The sequence below is a fragment of the Harpegnathos saltator genome, unplaced genomic scaffold (genome assembly GCF_003227715.2).
Source record: "Harpegnathos saltator strain DR-91 unplaced genomic scaffold, Hsal_v8.6 scaffold676, whole genome shotgun sequence".
Taxonomy (NCBI): Eukaryota; Metazoa; Arthropoda; class Insecta; order Hymenoptera; family Formicidae; genus Harpegnathos; species Harpegnathos saltator.
The window spans coordinates 36395-49435 of NW_020230511.1; the positions used below are offsets into that span (position 1 = coordinate 36395).

Genomic DNA, 13041 nt, shown 5'->3' on the forward strand with positions numbered 1-13041 from the left:
GAGACCACGTACGCGACGAGGAACAGCGACGGTCCGCGCGCTTCGCACCTACAGTCGCCGCCAACCGCCACCGCGCCGCTCTCCACGCATCCGACCATGATTTGCGCGGGCCAACGCTGCCCGTTGACAAGCGTGTGACTCCGCGAACGTGACTGTTGGCGCGCTCGCGAGCCGTAGAGCGCGCGTGCCGGCCCGGAGCCGACGAGAAGAGGCGGGATAAGTGAATACGTGTGAGGCGCGAAAGCAGCGTGTGCGGTCCGTCGCAATTTCGGTGTCGGATAACGCGACCCGCCAACGCCGTCGCCGCCGCCGCCGCCGCTACCGCCACGACCGCGACCGCGCGACCGTCACCACCGCTGCCACCGCCGCAGCCGCAGCCGCCGGGATTCAGCACCGGGAGGTAGCGCGCGCGCGAGAGAGAGAGAGTCTGGCGAATCGAACAGCGCTCTCGCCGAAATCGAACGCCATTGATTTCTCGCGAGACCACGGCCCCAAACGACCGTGCTCCAACTACTAAGAGAGCGTCGCGCGCTCCTCCACAGCACGAGGAGTGAACACGTCTTCCTCCTTCACCTCCTTCCGTTCCGCTCCTCTCTATTCTCCACCTCCTTCTACTTTTACTACTACTACTACTACTACCACTGCCTACTTCTCTTCCTTCTGTTCCTCCTCCCTCCTCCCTCCTCCTCCTCCTCTGACTCCTCTCCCATCGTTCTTCGTCGCGGATGCTGGACAAGGCGCGCGCGCGCGCCAACGTATGCCGACGGTGAGGTCCAGATCGGCGAGGTGCAATCTCCACGAGCGCGCGATATCATCGTCCGAGACGACGCGCACCGTCGCGCGCTGAGCTGCTGCGCGGCAGTTCGCGCCGCCGTCATGGCAACTAGAGGATTATCGGCCGCTCGGCAGCCGGACGTGTAACCCCGCTGCGTGTACAACCATCACGTGTGAGTATGTTTATATATACGTCCGCTTTCGCGCGCGCCAGCGACTGAGCGAGCGAGCGAGCGAGCGAACGTAACGAACGAAACGAACGAACGAACGAGTGAGCGAGTGAGTGAGTGAGTGAGTGAACGAGCGAACGAGCGTGCGAGTTACGCGCGATCGAGCTCGTCGGTTGTTACAGGTAGATTTCTTTTCCATCTCGTCTTCGCGCGCGCCGCTTTCCCGCTCTGCCTTGATCATGCCTGCAATCATTCCTCCATGACCCGGCGTGTCTGCCGTCGGGGAAATCGTTATTCTCTCTATATTTGTCACACATCCGTCTGTTTCTATCTGTCACATAGAGAGTTTCACTGTGTTCACGTGGTGTCTCCTACGTGACACTTGTTCAAGTAGAGTTTGTAACAATCATTTATTGATTGTTACAGGGTCAAAGGCAACACATCGATGGCCCTAGAATCAAATGGCAACAACGTGGTGTGGTTGAACGCAACCCGTCCTGATCAAATACAGCAGGTATGCGTCGCGCGTAAGGCAAGCAAAGAATGTACGGGGAATATGTGTGAATGATAAGAGTGTTGATTGAAGTTGGTATTTTGCTCCGCACTCTTGCAGATTCAAAGTTTAGTCGTATCAGATAGATCTCTCTATGCATTATTTCTCACTCTCCATCTATCTTCATGCTGTCGATAATAATATCACTTGATGAACATTTCTCATTGACAGAGTCAACCAATTGAGCAGCCATTAAAGTGTTCCATGTTTACTCAAACGGAGCAATCTAATAGTTTTACTCAGACTGAGCAAAGCAATTCGAGTTACGCAGACCAGAGACAGGTACATTTATTTATTATCTTTCAGTGTGTGAACGATAGATGTAGGAAAGGCTATAATTTTGCATCCGTGTGTCCTCAAGGAATCACACCAAATCAATATTGATAGTATGGATTTTTCACATAAAGCTAAGAGCGTCTCAATTGATACCAACTGATACTGATTCTCTGTGATTTCCTGACATGTTTACTTGAACATGGTCTGTTTTTTTTAACTGAACTTTTGTTCAAACTTTATTTCTTCTCTCTCTAACATTATTAGGTTATATGCTTGATTTGGCTTATAAAAATAAAAAATGTCTCCTAGTTTAGCTTAAAAGAGAAAACAGATCTACTGATAATATCGACAAGCTTGTTAATTTTTTCTTAATTAACTCTGTGGAATGATATGTTTCCGCAGCAGCAAGCAGCAATGTTTGACCCTCAACAAATCCAGCAGCAGCAGGCTGCACAGAGTCAGCAGTCGCAGCAGCAACAGTCTCAGCAGATATATGTAACGTCGGACAAGAAGGAGGACAAGTCCCAGCAGCAGCAGTCCGGCACGGCTGATGGTTTCCCTTCTTTCTACTACAACGTCAACATGCTACAAAAGGTTCAGACAAACGCGGTGAGCACAATCAGTGCGATCGCTGCCGACGACAAGGCTTGTTATCGTTTCGATGTGCAACCTGTCGGTTATAACACAATATTGAACCAGATGAGCATTGCCGCTGCTACCAATGCGACCTTCAAGTGTGACATTTGCGGGTTGGTCTTCGGCCACATGAGCCTGCTGACTCACCACAAACGGATTCACAACACGACACCCAGCAATCTGCAGCAGCCGCAGCAGCAGGTTGTGGTACAAACGCCGACAACAGTGACTGTCGCAACCACGCCGGACAGACCGTACACTTGTGACGTTTGTGGGGCGTGCTTTGCATTACCGGGAGAATTAAAAAGTCATAAAACAAACATGCATCAGAAACCTAAGATGCAAATTTGTGAAGATTGTGGCAGTGAGGACCCATGCGAACATCATCCAACTAAAATTAAAAAGAGTATGTCCCTTAAGCAATTAATTTCAACTCGTAGTCAGTGTTCGGTGATACGATACATTTGTTGGAACGCGAAAACGAAAGGGCTTGTAATCAACGTTACCTTGCAGTTCCATAAAATTCCCATAACGCATACGCACTCTCTCGCGTAGTAATCTCCTTCTGTCTCGCCACAAGTATAAATGCCATGTCGAGTCCATGTCGTCTTTGCGGGCCTAACTCTAGCTCCGTAATACTCTGCCCTGCCGCGGTGTTCCCGCACTCGCGCGGATACGAAATCAATTTCAGAAAAAGAGAAAGAGAAAAGAAAAAAAATATACATTCGTTTGTGTAGCTATCAAACCTGGTCATCATCCAGTGAAACGGAGGGGTGTTACCAGTGTCACCAAGTGTCACAAGTGCAACGGCACGGGAATTATTTTTATAGGTGAGTATCGATTTTTCGATCACACCGATTGGGTGTCACTTGACATTCTGCTGATAGGCCCGCAGAAAGATGTTGCTGATAAAGCGCGACGTTGTTTCACTTGGAGAATTCAATAAGAGTGCTTTTGTATTTACACGGCTCATGCGTTCGATGTACGAATTGCATGCGCATTACCAGCAACATTTTGTTCAAATGTTGTTCCTCTTCCCCATCCCTCATACATATCATTGCTATATCATGATCGTACATCGGGTGATGTATGGTAGGTAAACACGACGAAAAAAATTCCGGAATCAATTCCCTCGCAAAGTGTGGCGGTTGCAAGGCTACAGGCCGCATCATCATAGGAAGTAAGTCGGATATAAATTATCAAGTCAAGAGACAAGTATGGGATCTGTTCTTTTTTCTTTTTTTTTCTTTTTTTTTTCGATTAGTATATGAGTATAATATCATGTCTGTTTTGGATGGTGACAGTTCAAGTTTATTCTCCGCGATATGTTCCATATTTATGTGCAATTTCATTAATGCTTGAGGCGATGCGTACACGTACGCCGATAGATTTTCTTTTTAATTGCAATAAAGGATTAAAGTCTTTATGGATCACAGATTCTCACATATCGAAGTTTAAGCGCTATTAATTTACACGGCTCTGTCAGGCCGATTGTGATTTTCGATGTGTCCATTAAGAACACTCGAAAACTATGAAATTTTTAATATCCTAAATCTTGATTAATGTTACCTCAATATATATTTTCGCTTGCATGTATTTTTGTAGGTGGAATATATTTGTCTCTGTTACACTCCATTACTCCCTCTTCCGTTCTTTTATTACTCAATATTCTTGCTTTATTGTGTCAAGTTTTCTAATTAGTTGTGATTATCCTGCTTTGCTGTTATTTTCTTCCCCTTGGTTTTAGTAGAACTGTCGACATCTAAACTTAAGGACAATCGCACAGAATAAAATCTCCCCTAAGGGACAGTTTTATAAATCTAAGACTATGTCGGATTTGACAAGATTCTTTGTACATAAGTCAAGTTAAATGTTGAATTTCCGCTTAGCCGTTTACAGTTCTTTCTCTTTATTTCATGATACAGCCCATTAGAAATTATTTCACCATGTTTCACGGATTCAATCACGCGATAGAGACAAAGCCGCAGAGTTTTACTTGATCGCTTGTGGCGTCCAGATTTTCTCATATAGTGCACTAACTTTTACAATATAATGCATGGTCAAATTGCTTCACACAAATTGAATCGTACATGTAATTATTACCATTTCATTTCATATAACTTCATGTTTCGTGTGTACATTATCCCTTTTTCGGTATTGTATTGAGAGAAAACTGATATATCGGTGAAAACAAGTCCAGTGTATCGCGTTCATAGATTTTTCGTAAAACAACTACGAGTATATCATTTTTGTAGAACTGGCCCTTTGAGGAAAACTAAAATCTTGTTTATCCTTTCAATTTCAGGCGGCAAGCAAAACAGTCAGAATCAAGCGGAGAAACCATTTCATTGTAACGTCTGTGACGGCACATTTTCTCGATATTCTTCACTCTGGTCCCATAAGAGACTTCATACGGGAGATAAACCATTCAAATGCGAAGTGTGTGGCTTAGCATTTGCAAAAGGTAAGCAAGCGAACGAAAAAAAAAAACGAGACTGTTGTACAAGTCGCAACAGACAAAACGAGATGCGACAATTTCTGTGCATCAGAGCAACTAAAAGAGCATTTTAACAAGAGCAGAGCTTCCTTCGTAAGTCCTAAAGTCTAAAGTCCTTTCTATCGTTTTCCCTCCAGCTGCGTACTTGAAGAACCACGGACGAGTTCATACCGGTGAGAAGCCGTTCAAGTGCAATGTTTGTGGAATGCAATTTTCGCAAAGTCCGCACTTGAAAAATCACGAAAGAATCCATTCCGGTGAGCGACCATACCAGTGCGAGGTTTGCGAAAAAACATTCGCTAGACATTCGACGCTGTGGAATCATAGAAGAATTCACACCGGCGAGAAACCGTACAGGTGTAATATATGTGGTTCCGCCTTCAACCAGGCCACGCATCTTAAGAATCACGCGAAGGTCCATACCGGTGAAAAGCCGCACAGGTGAGTGATCTCTCGTACAGCGCAGAGTTCTTCGATTATCCAGGCCAATTTTTCTCGCACTCAGTACTCTTCTTCACGCACGCAAAATACACTTAGTTCTTTCTTCAGGTGTGATATATGTGAAATCGGCTTTTCCGATCGTTTTGCGTTGAAACGTCATCGTGCGATCCACGAAAAGTACGGTCAGACGGCGCGAAACCAAAACGCGAATAATCCGGCTAACGCACAACAGGCCAACGCGAGTAGTCAGCAGCAGCAGCAGCAGCAGCAACAACAGCCGCAGCAGACACAGCCAGGCCAGGTCGTGGTGGTGAATGCAGCCACTCCTGTCACCGTCAGCCAAGGGCAAGGTCAAGCAGTGATGCTCGAAGAGGTCTACAAGTGTCAGGTGGCCTTCCCAGAGCCTAAATGATTCAGCTAGAGAATACTTTTCAGGAGCTGGTAAAAAGGTTAACTTTTTTAACCCTTTTCTAAACAAATATTAATCACTCAAGACGAGCGAAAATCACGTATGTATGTATGAAATACAGATACAAAAACTGTGTCTGAAGAGAGAGTGTGTCCTGAAAGTGATCGAGTGGCGCATCTCTTTATCTAATTTTTTTCTCCTTTTTTTTCGTGTGCGACGACTTCGTTTCCGTGGAAGAATATACGACGACTGCTTGGTAAATAACTTGGATTTAAGTGGGTAAAGGTTTAGAGGGAAAAAAGGACAAAAAAAGGAATGGAGAAACTCTGCGATATATTGCGCGAGTGAGAAATTTTGTGGAATGTGTGTCCCCGGAAGAGTTCGGCTCGTAGAATAATCGGAAGCCTCTCCCAACCGCCAAGATCAACGAAAATCTCGTGTGAAATAGTAGAGAATTGAATGTATCTACTTTATATATTCTGCCATTTGCGACAAGTGTGGAAGGGAAATTGGATCGTATCGCAGCGAGTCTCGTATATACTAGTTAGAAAAATATATATCGTATAATACATGATTGGTGTATGATAAATATACCAAAACTTTCAATACACTAACATATATGCGGTATATTTTCTAGTATATACGGAACACGCAATCCTTACTCTTATTTATGTGTAATCATCAGTTTGTTCATGTAAACGGGATTGCTGGACATCTTTGACCGAATATCACAATGTATCGCGACATGACAGTGTGCAATAGTTGCAAAAAATTTTACTATTAGACCGACGAAGTGTACTTCCGACGAATTGTAATAACGACGGATTGCGTGTATTTCGGGTACAAGTATGAGGTATTGAATATTTCTATGAAGATTCGAAGACAATGCGTTGCACCTTTCCAATCACAAAGCGAGAGAAAATAGACGAAATGGAAAGAAACGACTATGTTCGTACAATACCCAAACCTCGGCCCTTCTCGATATCAAAGTGGAAATAAGCCTTGAAAACTTTCATCTTCTTAGAGTCTCCATTTAATTTCGATCGTGATTGTCTCAAGTCTGATGAACTGCGCGACAATGCGGATAGTTGACGAACGGAGAATTTCGAATAGCGCCTTGGGGAAAAGCGTGGAGCGGAACGATCAGTGCGAGCCCTCTTCCGTCCAGTCATTCGGGAACAGAAAAAAAGCGTTGCACTACCGAGATGACGACAGCGACCGCGACGATAACGACAGCACGAATATAATGTGAAGGTATTTTTAAGTATTGAGATACCTATAACTCGCTGAAGCTGCAATAATAATGACGAATATCGTTGGGCAGACTAATCTGTTTTATAATTTTAAGACCGCGAGCTATATAAATATATCAATTAAAACATAGTTTCTAGTTTATAACGACAAGTAGCCGACTAGATATCTATGCATATAAATGTGGATATCCGTATGTGTGTGTATATGTATGTACGCGCATACGTATATACACACATCTATACACACATACATTAATTTTTATATCCCCACTTGTTAAAGCGATCCCGCACCGTCGCTATTCTTAAGTATCGAGAATCACCAAACAGATAGTTTGTACATCAACGGTTCCATACATTCACGATTGGTGGCTTGCACCGTGCGGTAAAGTCAAGGTATTATCTGACCTATCGCTTTTTCGAAGCTATTATTTGGGTATTCTTTCGAGCACCGGTAGAGGTAGATTTTGTGCAACAGTTTCGCTATTAAAGCTATAAACATTTCTTTTTATCGTTATTATTTAATTGTTTTTGCGCCTTTACTAGAACAAACTTCTTAACGAGTTGAATATCGTGTAAAACACTGTATCAGTTTCTTTTCTCTCTCTCTTTTTTTTTTCTACAGTTTTAGAAAAGGTTTTATTTCTTGAATTGCAAAAGTCAGACGAACGTGACTCGAGAATGACTTCAGAACAATTCTTTTTATAGATGAAAGATAGATTTACTGTATATTCACGCGGGAAATATTACGAGGCACACACAATTATGCTCGTCATTATACGACACCAGTCAGTTTTCTATGCGATCGTCAGTGAGTTCGCCCGAAGTCTTACACGGAATCCGAAATTGAGGATTTCTTTGTTTTATTAACCAACATGTAAAATAAAGGTACACAATCATATAATTTTACTTTTATATGATCATAATACCTGTTACAGTATTTTCGATTAGATTAGAGAGTTTATGGTGAATTTTCTTAGCCCCGTAAGACCGACCGGTCTTTCACACGCGGGATTAGAGTAGCATTATCTAAGCTGCGACTTGATAACCAGCGATCTATCGAAGCGCATTTATCGCCACTTTCTATATGATATCTTTAACGTTGTTGCTTGAATATTCGTCAAACGAACCGGCAACGACGTGGATAACTGCGGGCAAGTTTGCTCCGGCTGAAAACAAAATAAGTCGATCGTACAAAAACCTAGTAAAAACCGTGACGATTTATGTGCTACAAGGTGTACACCTGTAACTGACGAGTCGCAGATTAGATACATTTAAGTTACAGTATGCATCTTAGTCAGCACATAACGCAGCATCTCGTAAGTTTTATCACGAAATGGCAATACTTTGTTCTCTCGCGTTAATACGATAATAAGAAGGGAAATTTCTGTGTATCTCGGAATAAGCAGCGAAACTGTTTTTGCGTATGTTCTTTTTTCTCCGATCACGACGAGTGATAGCGAAAGCACAAGAATCATTGAGATGCCGCTGTTTCGCAGTTTTCTCGCAGAGGCAATGTCGCCAACTTTTCTTTCTCTCTTTGTGAACTTTATTTACTTCCGAAAGAGAAGCCTCGTCCTAATAGATAGTTTTATTTAGAGCAGGAACTTTACGTCACAGTATTGTGTATATTCGCTAGAATAGACGCGGATAGGTCGTTTCTCATGCGTATAGACAGTATTGCTACAGTCGTTAACATCTCTCATTCGATAGAATGACTTACGGATCTTAGAGACTAATGACGTACAGGGCGACAATAAAGCAATTTTCGTACGTTTCACAATCATCTTTGTATTCTCGTAAGATAGAGAATTATCTGCGATGTGTCGTCGTGCAGCATACACACACATACATGCACCTTGTACGTAGCTACTAATCTTTATTTTACGCGTGCAGGGGTAATCATCCCAAATATCCCTGATTTTCCACTTGCCAATTTTGTAATCAGTTTCTCTTCCGCTTTGCTGGAGAGAAATCGTCTCGCACACTCAAATGTCTAACAAGTATACTTATTGATCAATTTGTACACCCTGCATTTTTTTCTCCTGCACGTTATTTTAGTTTTTATTCTTTACACAACACGTTCGGAAATTCGGTCGAACGATATCAGTCTACTTTCCTTTTACGACAATTGACATCGCGGACAACTATACATTTTATTCCGTTCTACTTCCTTGCGAGTCTTTTTTTTTTTTTTTTTTAATATCCTCGCGCTATTCGCAAAACGAACGATCTTCGAGAGCTCTATTCCTCAGGTGTACAATATATACTTGACACACACTATGTACATAAGATTAATAATTACTTGTATGAGTACGCAGTCTGTTTCCTTATTTTTTATTGTGCGTCATAGAATCGAGGAAATTTTTCTTACGATTAAGCCGCATCCGTGTACACGGCAGAGCGAATGTATCTGATATCAAACGTTCAATTTATTAAACAGACACGATAAAGGTGTTGAAATGCCGAAGAAAAAAAAATCCCAGATCGAACAAGAGGGCTCTAATTATCGTCACGGATAACACATGAAGAAAGATGCGAAGGACTTGCTGAACGAAAGCTTTTCTCTCTCTCTCTCTCTCTCTCTCTCTCTCTCTGCCTCGACGATCGATAGCGATAATATAAACTATCCTCGACGACATTCTCTCAATTAATATCTCTCATAAAACATATTTTTGTGAAAAGCCTCTATTTTGATTACATCTCACTATCTCTATCGAAACTGTGATCTGACGGTCAAATTTGCAAGCGCGGTGGCACACACACACACACATACACATACATACACACGGCTTAATTAAGACGTCTCATCAAAACTTAAGACAAATACTCCTAGAAGCGCTCGCACGAGCGGATACCTTGCGTTTCACGCGCGCGCATACGAGCTCTTTTTTCGAGAAGATACTTTTATACGCAACGCCGAAAGAAGCTCCTGATTACAAAAGAGACTGACCGAGAATTGTTAAATGACAAAAATCGGGTAATAATCGGAGAAGAACGATGTATGCGTGCGTAATTACAAACCATCAGGCGCGTGAATAATTCTAAGTAGTTTGTCGAGAATTGCTGCGGCGGGGCACGCCGTTGCTCTCGAGGATCGCGAGGAGTCGTCGCGTCCTCTTCCCTCGCGCATCTTATCGTGTGATGAAGCACAACCGAGTTTCCCGGCAAACGCGTCGATCGCTCTCGAAAGAATCAATTTATCCTTCGATCGAGTCCTTCAGTTAGCGTCCCAAATTGTCGCGAGATCGCGCGGCGACGACGCCGACGAAGAGCGGAAAGTTTCATCGGGATTCCGCAAAGGCGTGGAGAGATCTCCCGTCGACGACGTGTCTACCCGCAGCAATTCCACGCTCCGAGATGAAACGTCTCATGTAGACAGAGACAACCTAGAGCTTCCGTTTGTAAATCAAAAAGTCGCCTGGAAGCGTCTTCCTTAATCTCGCGCGAGTGTACTCTGATTTAGGCCGGGACTCTTCGTCGTTGCTTCGTTGTACATACACGTTTGCGAGGAGAAGGCGAGAAGAGGAAAAAGAAAGAAAAAAAAAAGGAAAAAGAGAAACAAGGAGAAAAAGCCGCGGCAGGGCGAGAGGTCCCGAATGATATTTTTTCACTAGACACATCTCTCACATCGCTATTCGTATTTCCGGAAATGTAACTCTAAGGATCTCCGAAGTGGTATGGTGGTACAGAACGAGCTAGCTCGCGGTTTTTCGTCGTTTCGAGATCGACGTCTCGAGATATTCAGGTCGTTTCTAATTTTTATGCACTCTCAAGGGTCGAGGTTTCGGGGCGGAGGTTCAGTGCGATGGCCACACGAGAGCCGAACTCTTTCATCCGTCTCTTGCGTACGAAAAAAAAAGAAATCTTACAAATCCACACTCCCGGAGAGAGGGGAGGAAATACCTCGTATTCGTACGCAAAATTCCCCCGAGTTTCCTCACTTGCAAAGTGACTGTGTCGCCGTGGAACTTTCGATGGGTCTGAAAGGCGAGCCTCCGCTTGTTGTGCGCGCCGTTAAAAGAACTTCACGTTCGCGCGAAGCGAGGCGAGCGAGAGCGGCGCGGCGGCGCGACAATTTCGTTACAATTTGTACATTTCCGCCTGTCGACGCGCGCTGTCGCCCGAATTGTACGCGATTCCGCGGGTATGTATGTACACCCCCCCCCCCTCAATTCGATTATGATTTTCGGTGCGACCACGATGAACGGCAAATCGAACCGACTATCGGTCTCTCGCGCACTTGTCACGCACGAACTTTGGCCAAGTTTCGATTATTCATTGCCAATATTGAGAATCTATAACTTGTATTATGTGTAATATAAATTTTTAATATTGCCAGTGGATATCGAAGCACAGCCATAGAAAGAGGAGGAGGAGGTGGAAAAGTAGGAAGAGGATACGTACTACGCGCGTGCTAATTCATTTGTAATCGGTTCTCGTCGGATTAATTCACGCATGTATATCCAAATGGAAACGAAAACGACGACGACGACGACGACGACGACGACGACGACGTAACGACGATCGTAGCGATTTTTGATAATAAAACACGTTCCTAATAGATCGTTCCGTTCGCTAAACGATCCGTTCTTCGTCGCTTACGATTGTAGTGCTGAACGAATGCGTGAGAAAGACGACGACGACGACGACAACGACACAGTCCTGGCGTGAACGCAACTGTGTGCGCGTGTATGTGTGGGGACATCGCTACTTGCCGAGCGACGAAGTAACGAAATGGCCTCTCTCGTAATGTAAGGAGACTGAGGAGGAACTTCTTTTCTCCCCGGAAAAAATTTGCGATCTCTCTCTCTCTCTCTTTCTCTCTCTCTCTCTCTCTCTCTCTTCCTTTCTCTCTTTCTTTCTAAGTTAATCCGCGCGACAGCGGGAGAGCGAGCGTCGTGATAAGGACTCTTTGTCGACGCGAGGCTGTCTATCATTGTAAAATATTCACTCTGTCACGATATCCGCGTGTCCTTGCGAGTGAAACGAAGGCAGAGAAGAGAAGGGAAGGGAAGGGAAAGGAAAGGAAAGGAAAGGAAAGGAAAAGAAACGGACCGTTTGTTTCGTCGGGACGTCATTGCGATCACCCGTCGCGATATTTGTACCGTTAGTTTTACAGGAATAATGAATTCCACGTTTTCTTTTTAGCCGCTTTTACTTCGGATCATTAAATTCGACTACTTTGTACCATATAAGACGACGATGTACGAAAGAGTGTATCTATAATGCGTTAATTTTTAATGTGTAAGTTAAACCGCCTTCTCTCATTGTCTATCTCTTTTCTCTTTCTCTCTCTCTCTCTCTCTCTCTTCTCTCTCTCTCTCTCTCTCTCTCTCTCTCTCTCTCTCTCACTCTCTCTTTCGGTCTATCTTTTTATTTCTTCGGCTCAGCCATCGCGAAGTTTAATTCGCGAGAGGCGCGCATTAAGTTCTCTCGTTTCTCTCTGTCAGTTGTTCCGTTCATTGTGCGTATGCGAGTGGAATGTGGCGGCTCAGCGCGCGGACTCTCGATTATCCGCGAGAAAATAACGGAAATCAATCCGTGCAGGAAGTCGGGATCGTAGCTATATCCTGACGAACGAGTCTTCACGTGCAATATGCGTTCTTAAAAAGAAAACGAGAAATTTGCTCAAGGAAGAGAAGAAGAGAAAACGAAAGCGGATGCGAATTCTCAACGGGGATCATTTTCTCACCTTGTCGATGTCGGACGACAACAATATACGACGCGCGCATATATTATCCTTCGTGTCCCTCGATCGCGGAACTACTCGTTGAAACAATTTTCCTCGTCTGTAAATATATAATGGGTAACGTCCGCAAATTAATCGCCGAGTCGCATAGTCGAAGAGTCCGAGCCGAGCCAGCCAGGTGTAATGAGACGAGCGGCCGTCACCGAGAAACTTACTCGTGTATAGATACACCGTTTTATAAATGAGGTGGGCGGGCGGGGAGGGGGGAAGGGTGATTTAAAACGAGGAAGTCGTAAGGAGAGGATGTCACTTTAGATTAGTCTGCTGTCAATATAACAAATAG

General features: G+C 44.1%; 1 protein-coding gene across 11 annotated transcripts; it reads left to right on the top strand.

The window, feature by feature from the left end:
* The first annotated feature begins 137 nt into the window (after positions 1-137).
* LOC105184870 (zinc finger protein OZF) lies at positions 138-11809 on the top strand. Of its 11 annotated transcripts, none has more exons than XM_011143976.2 (10): positions 138-947; positions 1371-1458; positions 1669-1779; positions 2176-2382; positions 2473-2815; positions 3147-3239; positions 3506-3589; positions 4715-4873; positions 5044-5347; positions 5456-11809. In XM_011143976.2, the coding sequence occupies exons 2-10, from the start codon at positions 1390-1392 to the stop codon at positions 5757-5759; spliced, it is 1674 nt and encodes a 557-aa protein (XP_011142278.1). In that variant the 5' UTR covers positions 138-947; positions 1371-1389; the 3' UTR covers positions 5760-11809. The 11 variants fall into 11 exon arrangements, with proteins under 11 accessions (XP_011142278.1, XP_011142280.1, XP_011142273.1 ...); XM_011143978.2 differs by having other exon boundaries at positions 2176-2367; XM_011143971.2 differs by having other exon boundaries at positions 2176-2815.
* The last annotated feature ends 1232 nt before the right edge of the window (positions 11810-13041 follow it).

What these genes read in the sequence shown, in the direction of transcription:
- LOC105184870 (XM_011143971.2), top strand. Translation starts at nt 1,390, where the DNA reads ATGGCCCTAGAATCAAATGGCAACAACGTGGTGTGGTTGAACGCAACC. An exon ending in CACGGGAATTATTTTTATAG is followed by an intron (nt 3,240 to 3,505) that starts GTGAGTATCGAT and finishes GATGTATGGTAG; the next exon opens with GTAAACACGACGAAAAAAAT. An exon ending in AGGCCGCATCATCATAGGAA is followed by an intron (nt 3,590 to 4,714) that starts GTAAGTCGGATA and finishes TTTCAATTTCAG; the next exon opens with GCGGCAAGCAAAACAGTCAG.